This window comes from Barbatula barbatula (genome assembly GCF_947034865.1).
Source record: "Barbatula barbatula genome assembly, chromosome: 10".
Classification (NCBI taxonomy): domain Eukaryota; kingdom Metazoa; phylum Chordata; class Actinopteri; order Cypriniformes; family Nemacheilidae; genus Barbatula; species Barbatula barbatula.
The window spans coordinates 8,842,901-8,857,465 of NC_136773.1; the positions used below are offsets into that span (position 1 = coordinate 8,842,901).

General features: G+C 37.3%; 2 protein-coding genes across 2 annotated transcripts in view; one reads left to right on the forward strand and one right to left on the reverse strand.

The window, feature by feature from the left end:
- Positions 1-5,427, reverse strand: part of hipk3b (homeodomain interacting protein kinase 3b) — a 36,250-nt gene extending 30,823 nt beyond the window's left edge. The window contains exon 1 of the mRNA XM_079466406.1: positions 5,070-5,427. The gene's annotated coding sequence lies outside the window, so the exon portion shown is untranslated. The remainder of the gene's footprint in view (positions 1-5,069) is intronic.
- A 3,050-nt stretch (positions 5,428-8,477) lies between these two features.
- Positions 8,478-14,225, forward strand: drc9 (dynein regulatory complex subunit 9). The gene is made up of 9 exons (XM_079465256.1): positions 8,478-8,736; positions 8,855-8,901; positions 9,072-9,200; positions 9,313-9,394; positions 9,667-9,828; positions 10,359-10,433; positions 12,874-13,005; positions 13,097-13,198; positions 13,512-14,225. Exons 1-9 carry the CDS (start codon positions 8,641-8,643, stop codon positions 13,611-13,613), a joined length of 927 nt encoding a protein of 308 aa, XP_079321382.1. The 5' UTR covers positions 8,478-8,640; the 3' UTR covers positions 13,614-14,225.
- Positions 14,226-14,565: the final 340 nt, after the last annotated feature.

Below are 14,565 nucleotides of genomic sequence, written 5' to 3' on the forward strand. Positions count from 1 at the left end.
GAGGTTCAAGGACACATAGCGAGTTGTTTACACTTCGTTCATGGACACTCGTGACGTCACATTGCCAAACTCAGAAAAACTCTTTATGATGATTATTTGATCCATTATGATCACGTACACGTTGCAGAGTTTCAGGATTCACAACCGGGATTCATTTTTGCAATGTTTCCCACAGGATTTTGAGAGACTGAACTGGAATCCCCTGGTTAGGCCTGGTTTCCCTCTGAGGTTTTTTTCTCCTCCAATGGAGTTTTGGGTTCCTCGCCACTGTTTGCATACTGTTTTGCACTGTTTGCCTGGCCAGGGGGCTGCTAGAATTTTAAAGTTTTATTTAATTAACACTGCATATAGGAATTTATAGTCTTGTTTGATATTTGACCTGTGTTTCCCTCTCCTTAAGCTCTTGGGTGTGTGGTTCGAGGTGATGGCAACTGTGCGTGTGAGTCTGCATGCAGGAGTGTTTTGTGTGTGGGTGTGTCTGTGTCTGTCATTTGCTTTTTCACCTTTTTGTTTTGACTTGTATAACCTTATATGTTTTGCTTATAGTCAATATGTTCTCTTGTACAGCTGCTTTGTAACAATGAAATTTGTATTGTGCGCTATATAAATAAAGTTGACTTGACGGTAATTTTGAGAAGATGCTGTCGCTCAGCTGAAGCTCGTGAGCTCAGAGCAACAGCCATCAAAGGCCAAGCGATATAACAGAGGCTGCACTCTAATGCCAATAACCATACCATATGAAATAAATGAGAAATAAAAAAAATGTATCGCGTTAACATACTCTAAATGACCTAAGGGTCAACCCTCCTCAAGCTACAACTGAACTTAATTTCCTGCTGCGTGACCTCAGTTGACACCAGTTTCAAACGACAAGACAAGCAAACTAGACAAGAAAAGCAAACTGAAAATAAAAACATCGAGAAAAAGAGTCAATGGAGGTGTTAACGTTAGAAAAGTAGGCAAACAATTGCAGCAGCTTACAGCACACTTGACTTAAAACACATGCTCACCAACAACCTTCAATGGTGTAGCGAGTAAGACGCATGACCAGCAACGGTCCGTGTTTTTTATGAGCTCAAATATTCAGTTTTGTGGAAAATGCACATCCCTATCTTTCGTTTTAGGTATAACGGGGGTCTTTTGGCTGCCCTTGTCTCCAAACAAATTGTTAGCTATAACTTTAAAGGATTAAAGCTTTGCACAATTATATTACATAGGTCACTTTTTATCTTGCTTGCGCGGTATGACAAAGCTTGCACTTTGCAGATTTGTCCCGGGACATTTTCCTTGTGTTATGTTGACAGCACCGAACATTGCACCTCGGAAAACGATGTTGAGTTTCAAAAAGTATGCCGTGGCTCAAATCAAACTAAACGAAGTGCGAGGGCAGCTTCCTTTTCCAGTGAAATGACCTCTTATCAACTACACTGACATTTTTCATCTATACCGGAAACATGTTGCCTCAGTAGTGCACTAGCACTTATAAGACATTTTTGCCTCTCAAATCTCAGGACGTAGTGGTACGTGGCAGGGCTGAGTTTTACAGCTCAAAATCCTCAGTACAGTAGAGATCACACATTTATGAATTAGACACCTTATGGAGAACTTCGCAATCATTTTGTTTACATTTTAATTTTTAACCTTACATAATTAAATCTTAAATATATTAAGTCAATATTTCATGTTATAAATGTTCTGTTGGTTGTATTTTGTTCAAACTTTTGTGTAATCTTGGAAGTTACGTCATCTGAAGTGGTCTATAAGCAAGACACTGCCATGAGATTGTTGTACAACCTAACAACGCTTTTATTAATTTTACTGCTAAAGATTTAATAAAATACAAAAAATTTGATTTAAAATGTTTAATATCAACCATAACTTTTTAAAATAACACATTTCAATCTGGCACAAAAAAAAGAGACGGCGGAGTAAAACATTACACCTATAAGAACCGGTAAAAAGGACTTGCTGTAGGGATAAACAATAATATGTTATCAATTTTAGAAACCATTAAATGGTTAACTGACTTTGTAATGTTGCGACCGACCAATCAGAATCAAGTATTCTAAAACACTCAATAAAGCAAAAAGCAACATTGAAAAGTTTCAGCTTATTTTAGTATACGGATTCAAATTTATTTTCTTTCCAAAAGAGGATTTTGTAATCCCACAGTACTTTCATTTCTGTTCATTGTGGGCGTTTACGCTAACATGTCGCAGAATTTCCCTGTCTGCTTTCACACACCCCGCATAAAACTTGGAAATCCCTCCTATGAATAATCTATATGTGATGCATGCGATGCTGGAAACAAGAGAGTTTAATCACCAGACCTGATGAAAACACTGTTAAAAACACTGATTTTAACGCACTGTTCCGCGCGAGTTGAAAAATCTGAACATTTGCTAATCAGGAGCTTGCTCTAGTAGTGCCGTGATTATTTACATTTACATTTAGTCATTTGGCAGACGCTTTTATCCAAAGCGACTTACAAAGAGTTCGGGGAGCAATAAGCGATAGCCTATGTCATACAAAGAGCAATATACAAAGTTACTAGTTTCAACAAAAGCTTTTTTTGTTTTTATTTGTCTGTCAGGTATTTGCCGAAGATGTGCGTTATTTGGAAGCTTAAAGGTGTTCCTGCCCGGGGTGCAATTCAATGTAGAACCGCCATTGTGTATGAGAAATGTAAGGCAGACGTTGAATGCGAACTTAGCAGGTAAACATGCCAATACCACAGATATGTGGTCCAGCAGAACGATGGAGCCGTATATGAGCTTAACGGTGCATTATATTAATGACAACTTTGAAATGGAAAGTCGATGCTTGCAAACAGCATTCTTTCCAGAAGATCACACTTTTGTGACAAGTTTATTTTATTTATGTAAGTTAACCAGAATTTATTTTATGTTGTCTGTTTTAAAGACATTTATTTAAAGTTCTATTACTGTTAATACTATGTTATTCCACTGTGGAATGTTTTGTTATGCACTTCTGGTACATTTAGAATGTTACATGCTTGAAAAAGTAAAACAATTACCAAAATCGCAAATAAAATCGCAATTGCAATATTGCTTATAAAAATCGCAATGTGATTATTTTTTCCATATTGCACAGCCCTAGTTATTATGATAAAAAACTTGGCATCAGGCATCCTGGCTTCGCTTTTATTTTGAACAAAACATGAATTGTTAAGGCCTTTTTCGTTAAAAATGTTGTCATACCTTGTTTTAGGAAATTTCACAATAGAAACCAAGATTTTGTGAGAATCACCCGGGTGATAATGTCAAACTGCAAAGTCGGAGAGTGCAGTAAGGTTTATTTCTGCAATTGAAAACAAACGTTTGTCGGAAACTCCACACTTTAGATGTTCCCTGTTGCTTCCAAGAAGAATAATAATCAAATTTTAATAAATTCTAAAGAAATATGTAAATGGTGCTTTTTCATGCAAAATCACCACCATAATGCAAGTGTTGTGGGTCTCTTTCAGCTTGTTACCATGAAAGCTGGAGGGTGTTCCGGTTGCTTGCTTGCTTGCTTTCTCACCCAAATCTCGATGATATTGTGGTTGCTAGGCATGGCTCGGTTGCCTCCTTCAATCTGAGAACATTGCATGTTTGATCACTTGCAAAAATCTCCTCAAAATGCAAACGGTAGGTCCGTGGCACGGTCATTACATACTGCGTGTATTAACTTCTTTCGTTCTGGCTACAAATGCTTAACTAAGCAATAAATCAACAATAAAGTGAGGAGCTTCAAACCAGGTTGACTATATACTGCCAAAAACATTTAGTTTCAAGCAGGGCCGGACCCCTTATAACAGGGTTAACAAAGCAAGGGAGGTTGGTGATCTCAACCACTCACACAGGAACGCAGGGCCATTGGGAAAAACGGTTCTCCAAACAAACACATTTGCCAGAATTCAGATCATAGAGAGACCCTAATGCAAACTATCCTGGGAGGCAAAGACAAAGGAGGTCATTTCTGTGGCGTCCCTTAAAACCATCTCCATGGAGTCACAGCATGCACTGTGGTCAGGTCTATTTCAGTCGCAGGCTTCACCACAGTGAGTAACACAGACCAAAGCCGTGGTGTGGACGGCAGCAAGGTTATCGTTACTGAACGGCTCATTCTTCCATAAAAAGCAAAAACGCATCGGGTCAGAGTTAAGTCCACCCCACAGAAAGAAACACAGAACCCTTCTTTTTGAGTCACGATTAAAAACTTCTAAACATCTATAATTTTCGCAATCAAAACCATCGACTATACTGGGCTCTAACCAAATAGACTTCATTTAAATCAGGTTAACTAGTAGAGCTCTCTGGGTGGTGTTAACAACACCCCGCATGAGTTCTTCTCGTGTATAGTAAAGCAGTCTATTTTTATTTAACACTTGACCTATCCCACTGCAGATGCATGTCATCTCAATACTTGTGTGACTTTCTCTGAGCTTTATTTAGACTGGAGATCTACATTCTGGATTGTGAACCAATAAATGCAACAACAAGTTATTGGCAGAATAATGAAGAATGTGTTTCACCTGTGCTGTTCTAGATCCACTAGAAACTCTGTAACATGCACACAGTAACAGACCGATCTTTATGATCTCCTGGTACTGTTGACCTACCAAACACTAAAGCTTGTGAAATGCTTGGTTACGCATCACAAGCCAGACTTTAAACATAAACAAAAAAATTTAACTTTTTGGAGGACGATAACAAAAATGGCTTGATTCAAGTTATTTTACATGCTACATGCTGGCTGTCTCAAAACACTGTTATGTGTCAAACTACAACAACATTCTATGGGAATAATGATCGCTGTAGTAATGGTGAGATTTTATTCGAACTCGTGCGACATTATTAAAGCAAACGACGAAGAACTGGGAGTCTAAATGAACTTGGTTTTATTTTTAGATGGCTACACTACATACTGATTTCCTGAAATGATGTCTATGTAGGAAACTGTAAGAGATCATTCCATGCACACTGAAATCTGAAACCGATCCACACTCAACAAGACTTCGGACAAGAAGGGGAGTCATTTCAGATCACAGATCCCAAATTTCTCACCTGTCAGATATAATCCAGGTGTACTCCGCTCATCGTACACACTTTAGCTGAACTCGCAGCACGTAGAGGAGTGCGTCTCATTCTGCTGCCATCTTGTCCCGAGTCTACAGCTCGATCCGCCGCACTTTACACGTCAAAGACGTCGACGGTAGAGCCGATTGGCGACAGCGACGCAAGGCCAGGACACATCAGTGAAGCGGGAGCGCTGCTGACGGTAATGCGGGCGGAGGAGCTCATGATGTGTGCGAGGAGATCGGCTCTCCGCTGCGGGAGCATTCCATGTCCGCTGCTTATGACACTGCAGTCAGACGAGAACAATCGCGCGACGAGTACTCGAGTCGTACATGACAACAAGCCTGGCAAATATGGCAAGCCGAATTAGCTTTTAATCATTCTCACGATATCAATTTTGATATCACAAATTACATTTTTACCAGTGAAAACTATAATTCTTGATATCAAGAGTAGAATTTCTACTGGTAACAATTTATATTTTCGATATCAGTAATTACATTTTCACTTGTAAAAATGTACATTCTTGATATCATTAATTGTATTTCAAATAGTAAATGACGTAATACTCGATATCTTTAAATTGCATTTTTACTATTTAAATATCACAGTAGACTGCCATTCAAATTCAATTTCAGATATCAAAAAAGTATTTATTTCATGTATAAAGTCTTTCCAGATATCAGAAATGCAATTCCTACTAGTACAAAACATAATGTTTGATATCAATAAAGGTGTGGTCACTAGTGGTAATGTCTATTCTTGACATCAAGAATTGAATTACTATATGTAAAAATGACATTTTCACAAACGACAATGTTAATCCTTGATATCAATAATGAATTGTGATTACTCTCAGATTTATTTATATCTGAAATATATTTCCTGATATCAGAAATACCTTATGCAACATGTTCAAATTAATGTACAGATATCTAGAATGAGCATTTCAACTAGTGAAAATTTTATCATTTTTACTAGTAACAAGTTAATTGTTGATATAAAAAACGTACTTTTTTTCTAGTAAGAATTGCATTTCTGATATCTAAAATAAGATTTTTAACAGATATCTTATATATCAGCTTACAGCTGCTTTGGAACAATGCAAATTGTGAAAAGCGCTAAATAAATAAAAATCGAATTGAATTAACATGTAAGAAATGAATTATTGATATCAGAAATTGAATTTGAATGGCAGTCTATTGTGATATTTCACTTGTAAAAATGACATTTTTGATATCAAGAATATACATTACTGCAAATGATGACGTCATTGTTGATATCAAGAATTCATATCATGAGAATGATTAAAAGCTAATTCGGCTTGCCATAAGCAAAGACAGATGAAAACAAGACACCGCGGTTCTGTTTACCTGTAACCGAGGAAAAGAACAAGCGTAGACACAGGTGTCAAGACTGGCTGAAAATTACAAGCGTGCTAACATTTCTCAACCGTTTTATCCGTGACAAGCAGGAATTTTGAATAAAGGGCTTAAATCAATCATTTCATTGGGGAGGAGCTCTGTATGGGGCATTATGACGCTCGTGTAGAACTTTGCTCATGAGCATTAACAGAAGTAACGTTAAACCGGGAAACAATTATAAGTTTAAGGAAAAGTGAAGGGTTGCATTACCGTTAATGTCGGGTTTCATTGTTTTCTTCGTACAAATGTTGTTTTTAAGAGCTTGGTATCTAAATGCATTGCATTCTGGGTAGTCGCCGCCATGTTTGGTGACACGTTCAGCGGTGTACAATGACAGCAAATAGAAATATACGAGAGTAATAAACGACTGTATTTGCGTCAAACATTTTAAGAGGTACTCGTGTTACGAAGGCCAGCGAGAGAGTGCTGTGAAAGGTCAACCTCACTCCCCGACCAACAGAGAGTCTGCCATCCGTACCGACGCCGATTCGAGGCCCGCGCCGAGCTGGGCGATCAGAAGTGAACCGGTTACACTTGCACTTGCTCAGAATAAATGGACTAATATTTGAATCCCTTGTTCGGTCAAAAAGAGCTCCCTTATGGACACGAGTGATCGCAAAAGAGCCAATTTATATCACAAATTTACATTTCTAAACGTATTTCGCATTTTCCTCATGGTGTGAGAATTTATTCAAGCGGATTAGAGATTATGAATATGTAGCAGTTATTTAAACCACATTTTATTTGAACTGAAAAGTAAAAGCACTTTCACCGTTGTGTGTTTTCTAAGCTAAAGTTACAATAAAGCGGAAACTTTCTTGTCAGATCGGTTTCCCCTGCGGTCATGAGATCAGATATAGCAGTTCATAACACAGCAAGCGTTCTACATTCTAATGTAATTTTAACGGTATAATATAAACATTAATTTAAACATCCACCTCCACTATTTCCTCTACTGCAATGTCGGTGTCCCCCGCTGACGTCACGTTCCCATTCTCTAATGGCCATTAAATGCAATCTCTTTCCTTAAAGGGACTAAAAACTAAATGACCATAGTCATGATATGAAAGTATGAACATGACTACAGTGTGCTTTAATCCAGGTTGTTTAAACTCACGGAATGGTGAACCTGTTTCTTAAATCCTGACTTTTATTTATTTCGAAGCAGCTGAAACGAAACAAAGCAGCTGCAGTTATTTGTTAGTGATGCACTTCCTTTGCTCTAGTATAAGCCAGATGCCATGAGTGTCTGTGTGTGCATAAGAACACACTGGAGGCGTTTGGTCAGTCACCGTTGGCCAGCTGGTGAAGTGCTATCTCCGTCACTCAACAACGGCCTGTTAAAGTCTCTAAACAACCCGATGAATGGGTATCTGGCATTTGTTAAAACTCTGTTACTTTGTCATATATTATTGCCTGAAGTTGAACTGCTTCAAAATGTTTGTCCTTTTTTTTAATTAATTTAGAGAAATACGCCCGCTAGGTATATATTATAAAAAAAAATTATAATAATTGTATATGCTTAATATAAGCTTATATATGCTAAAATAAATGCAATCACGTTTAAAACAGACTTTCACAAGGTGGGGAAGTTCCGTAACGAGGGACTCTGGGCTCGTCTAGTACAGCCTGACATGTGTGACTCCTCCACTCTCCATTTGCTGCCCTTTACTGATCCAACATTTATTTTTATACACGTATGCTTACAATTAAACGAACATAATAAACAAACAAACAGGTAAATGAATAAATACACATCAACTATATATACACATCATATTTTACGTTATTTTATCATTTTTTTGTTTAGGAATTGATCAAAAGTAGGCCTACTACCTTGAGTGCACAAAGTATAACCTATGAACAATTAGGGTAACGATGTTACGATACATTTATTTGAATTGAATGACGTGGCCTGTACACGCGCACACAGACGCTCTGTTATTTCAATCTGTTGTAACGTAAACCCTGTGACGTAAGCAGACCCATGACGTCACGACCAGCAACGCCGTTGCCACGACAGCACGTTTTGCGTCTTTTTGGAACGGTGTTGTCCCGTGGAATTTTGAATAGCTACCGACAGAAAACCCAGCTAAAGTTGTTTGTTTTCAGGCTGTTTAAAATATCATTACAAGATGTCTTTAAATGCGTTGAGGATGTGTGTAGTTTTGCAAGACTGCGCCGATCAGCTGTCAGTTTTGGGAAACATCGTGCGACCCGCAGCGGACAGCGTGAGTAATGTTTGCGGATATAAATAACGCGATTTCTTCCGTTTTCACTCATTCGTAAAGCAACGCAACTTATGCAACTGCAGCGCTACATTACATGTATCATTATTGCTTCCTGAAGGATGGGAGCAAGTCACCTCCTCCTGACAACAAATTGCAGCGAGACAGGTATAGTCCCTATATCAAAACGTCTTGCTGGCCATACTGCAACAAACCCGGGTGCTTATTTCAAAAGTAATGAATTGTATAAAGATAATTTATGTGATTGTGTTGATTTCATATTAGATTTGTTATGTTTTGTCATCATCACACATTCATTGCTGCAAACTGTTCCACAGGCACTTTGTTGCATATGTTATTAATGGTTTAATTGTCGAGCTGCTGGAGACTAACACATGTAAGAGCTTGATAACAGCAGTGCAGGGGGAGAAGATGAAGAAAGCACAACTTCTTGACATATTAAACAGGTCTTTACAAGAACTGACATCATATTTACAGCAAAATGTCATGTGCTATAATTCATAACCTCAATCCGCTAACCTACATTACATTGTACTGTACATATTCGTCTAACTGTAGAGAGGAAGAAAGCAGACAAAAGGTAACAAATCTTCAAAAACAGTTGCATAACATCCAGAAGGAGAAAACAGAAGAGTGTGAGGTAATGTATTCCTTTACACTACTGTACATTGCCTACAAAGTAAACCCGAAGTGAACCCCGTTTAAATTATTCACACACATTATTTTTGTGCACCTTATTTCATAGCAAAGAAACATATTTTTGATGTTAATCCAAAAAGTAATTTCGGAAAGTGCTTCACCCCTGAAGTGATTCTCACCTCAAATGAAAAAAGTCACACATAATAAAGTCATACGGTGTCATATGTCATTTCTTTTTAATTGTCTTATGTGAAAAGGCTGTTCTGTCCCCAGAGGCTTAAGGAGTCAATCGTTCACCTGAGGCAGCAAGTTGAGGACATGAGAGTGAGGACTGAATGGCAGGTGGAGTATGTGAATAACTGTGCCCAACAGCAGATCTGTGAGGGACAGAACATTAATGCCCATAAGCAGAAGAAGCTGGAGGACGAAGTCATGGTGTGTAGATAACTCTGATGTTTAAAATAGTTATAGGGTCCCTTGACTGAGATGTGTTTATTGATATTTTATGTTTGCAAAACATTTGTTCTTATCTTACAAAACAAGAAGTGTATTTATTTGATATGGTTTACTTTGATCAAACAATGAAGAACACTAAAGATATAACATTCATTTAGTTTTTTTCCTGTCATGTAGGCCACTTATTATGATTTATATTTATCGTTTTCCCCAATTCGCTTTGAATAAAAGTGTAAACTTAATACCTGTAAATCAAAAATGTAAAAAAATAAATAAAGAATGAGTAAGTGACCCCTGATGCGTTGCGCACTTAAACAAGTAATTTTATTTAAATTACAATGCAATTTTCCAACTTATATGACTTTATTTATATGTTTTAACTGCAACTCCAATAGCGAAGTTATTGGTTAATTTGAGATAATGTCACAACAAGTCAAGTTCCCACAAACATTCATAGTCAGTACAGTAACTGTTATAATGCCATCTTCTTCATTTTTTTGCTTCTTCAGATGCTGCAGGAGAAATTAGAGGAGGAACAGAGCGCTCACACAATAATGGAGAATTTCCTTGAACGACAACTCGCAGTGAGTGAAGCACAATGTCATTTCGTTCAGAATCCTAAATATTTCAAGTATTCAATTTACATTGCCGATTGATGATGCATTGTGAAGATGCATTATAGAAATGATTTTCGAATTCACAGTCTAGCTCAGTTTTGTAGTGTTGCAAAGCAGCTGTACAAAAAAAAGACATTTTGGAGAAACTTATGGACAAACCCAACTTCGTTGGAAATTTTTATCCCAACCATGGGTTGAAACCAATGGCGCCCCCAAAAATCATGTTTTTTTTTATTGTGCATTCCAATGAATAGATCAAGATTGTATTTTTCACATACTCATTTATATTGAGAATAAACAACCAGAAGTGGAATTTAGGTCAGGTGAGCTCCAAAGACAAAAATATAAATCATATAAAGATAAAGGTATAGTCTATGTTAGAATGAAACTGTATATATTTACATGAGCAGGAATGTGTAAGAGAATGTAAGAGAACAGATGGTCACACAAGGTGGATACTTACCAGCCACAAAAAAAGAGCCGTCTGTGCTGTGTGCAAGTTGCAATGTCAATAAAAAAAGAGTTCAATAAGTGATGTTGATCCAAATAGAAAGTTATTTTAATATCAATCAATCTGCAGTTGGTTTGTTTTGATTTAAGCCACAATAGCAAAAAGAAATACAGCTAACTAACACTATAAATCAAAAGAAAATATCATAAAAATCTAGATTTTTGTCCAGTAATCTAATTTTGGAACCAAACTCTTCATATATACATTCAAGTTAGGTTACATGTAAAACTCTGCAATATGTTGTCATGATTCCGCTATCATGTCATGTTAATTCTTGGTCTTGCAGCGGAGTCATGGCATAGCCTTAGGTTTTGTGTGAGAAAGACATGGCTTTGTTGTGATTCTGACTGCCATGTGCTTTCTCGTGTCTCGTCAGTGTTTCCCGCCATCTCGTTTCCTCGTTAACCTTCCCTGAGTGTTTCAGTACCCGCACCTGACCCTTGTCAATTATCCTGTGTTTGTTTCCCTTTAAAGCCTCCTCTTGTCTATTGTCCTGTGCTCGTTCGTTGTACTGGTATGCCTTGCTACTTCATGCTTTATGCTATGCCATGTCTTTGAGTTGTTAGTCTAGTCTAGTCTAGTCTAGTCTAGTCTAGTCTAGTCTAGTCTAGTCTAGTCTAGTCTAGTCTAGTCTAGTCTAGTCTAGTCTAGTCTAGTCTAGTCTAGTCTAGTCTAGTCTAGTCTAGTCTAGTCTAGTCTAGTCAGTGTGAGTGTTTTGTAAGTCTAGGTGTTTTTGTAGTTTAAGTTCTAGTCAAGTTCCAGTCATCAGTTTATTGTGCACTCTGTTTTGTTAGTCATTAAAGTCTTTATTGTTAACCCCTTCATCCCCGTGTCTGCCTGCACTTGGGTTCTTCCTTCCACGATCCATGACATATGATTATTAGGATGATGATGATTGGCACACATCTGCTCTTTTTCGTTTAGTTTGTTTGGAAAGCTGCTCCTTGTTCGCTTATTATTATGTGCTTATTTTTCGCTCTTAGATCATATCGCTTGGCACTTTGGATGTTAAAATGATCAGTTGCAGATATCTTATATTTTGGTCTTATAAAATATAAAATATTTGTAGATTTAAGGTTTATTTTCGGCTTGTCATTGTTTGCAGTTTTTTCTATGAATATCTGGCAACACTGTCACTTTAGCGAAGCGGTTAGCCCCTATATTTCTTGTGCGAAAGGAAATATTTTTTCCCCTGTTATTTTATTGCTCCTGACATACGGACGAAGACACATCTCTGATGGGCTGATAACTATTGTGGCCGATCACAATTTGCATTACTGTAAAATGCATGCAGGAGTTTTGAATCAGAGTTGCAAGACTTGCACTTGTCTTGAAATGTACTGCAACAATGCAATGGCAGTTTTACTGTATGTCGGGGTTAAGCATCCTTTTTTTCTTGTCTACTCTTTTTTAAACTCTGAATTTGCACTCCAAATCAACATGAAGTTTATTTGGCTAATGGGGTCTATTTGGCTCTATATAATAAATAGTAGTAACTGTATGCTCTCAGTATTAATGCCAATGTCAAAACTGTTGTCTATACCATTAGATTTAGGCGTAGTACATATTTTGTATTGTGTCAACATTTATACTGGGCCCCCCCCCCCGAAAAAAATCCTGGGGGCGCCACTGGTTGAAACACCCCAGCATTGTTTGGGGTGTATTCAGAATGAATTACAGAAGTTTAATAAGTGGTATGTGTTCCATATCCCGAGGTGCGATTAGCCAAGCAAACTATTTTTCATAATAACATTCTAAACGTGATTGTAAGCAGTTGTTTAGTTGGGGGTAGATGTAAAAGGTACCCACCAACAATATTGGAGAATAAGGAGTATCTCTATAATGTTGCAATGAAGGCGAATCTTTTGAAACTATGATAAATTGCTGATATTGCAGAGCTTACAAGAGAAGAAGCCGTTTTGGATAAAGCGGTATGAAAAAGACATGGAGGAGAAAGAGCAAGAGCTCACCACTCTGCAGAACAAAAGAGCCAACAACCTGGCACAACTTCACGAGCTCTCCAAAAAGGTCTTTAAATAAACAAAAACCTGCTGTACATATTTAGTCATTATGTTCAGTAAGCTGGTCAGCGTAACGCATGAAGAATTCACCCTTACAGTGCAGAGACATGCAGCAGGTTATAATTGAAGACAGGACGGAGAAGGAATGGCTGCGCATACAGCTGGAGAAAGAGCAGAGAGAGAAAGATGCTGCGATAAAGGTAAAACGCACCTGCAGACACACCTCTCACATCCTTGGTGCTTGAAGCATTTGAAAAGCTATAATCGGATATACCAAAATACATTATAGTATATCATTGTTACTTTACAATCTTTAAACAAAAGGTGGCACCGTAACCAAATTCCAAATTTACTGTATAGCTATTTTAGTTTCAAGGATACCTCCAGTAAAAGTTGTCTTTTCCAGAAATGCTTTTTGATAGACAGATTTGCATTATGTAATATAATACAGATGAACTATAGGTACAGTATGTTGGATCCTTTGACATAATTCGTTTCTGTATCTCTTCTCAGATCCAGTCGTGGTGGCGAGGAACTGTTGTTCGCAGGGGACTGGGCTCTCCTAAGAAATCCGATCAAGCTAAGCCTAAAAAAGGCAAAAAGAAGAAGAAATGACTTATGATATTTTAGTGGCTGCAGAATAGTTATTATACTGTAGGCGACTGTATTAAATAATAATGCAATTCATGTAGGAGTATTTGAATCAATAAGAAAATGCTATTAGAAAAGATGTCAATTTTTACCACCAACTAAATATTTGAAAGTTTTTTGTTGAAGAATGTCATAACATCGAATCAAAACGTTCCAGGAGGTTCTTGTTCACATCTCTCTACAGTCTTTCAACCACATTTAATAATCCAAATACACATTTAAATTAAACTTCGATTTCATGTGTGTGTAATTCTGTGGATATTACACTTTAGTTACTGTAAAATAATAACTGAATACAACAGGATAGAGGAAAAAATCATTTTTAGTTAAGACCTGTTGGAATCAAGAACGATTTTTGCAGTAATGTGCTCCTCAGTATGCACTTTTAAAAACAGACTTTAGGAAATGACAAATCCTTTATTTTTGTGTCTTTTTCATAGGAGTGTCTTAAGAAATTGGGAGAGGTTTCCCAGAATATGACCCCAAAATATTGTATTTACACCACTGTCAAATCCAAAAATGCTTAACATGTCAACTGTCATAAAACATCACTACAGTCGTGTATGTAATACAAGCAGAAAATATGCCAATGCCGACTGTTTGACGCTAGATGGCGCACAAACACCATATTTTATTTCAGAGCGTGTCTCTGCGTCATCTACGTCAACATCATGTCGTATGATTAAAAAAACCATCGAGTGTCATAAGATCTATAAATATAAAGGCACATGCATATGGGCCTGCTGACAATTTTTACTTTTGAATTTATAAGTCGAAAGTCTTTGTAGTACATCATATCAATTTTGTAAAAAAAACGGTTTATTTATCTTGCTGCCTGATGCATGATACAACAAACAGGAGGATGTCGGTAAGTAGTACGTAAAAACTTAAATATTTCAGAGCATAGCTTCATGCG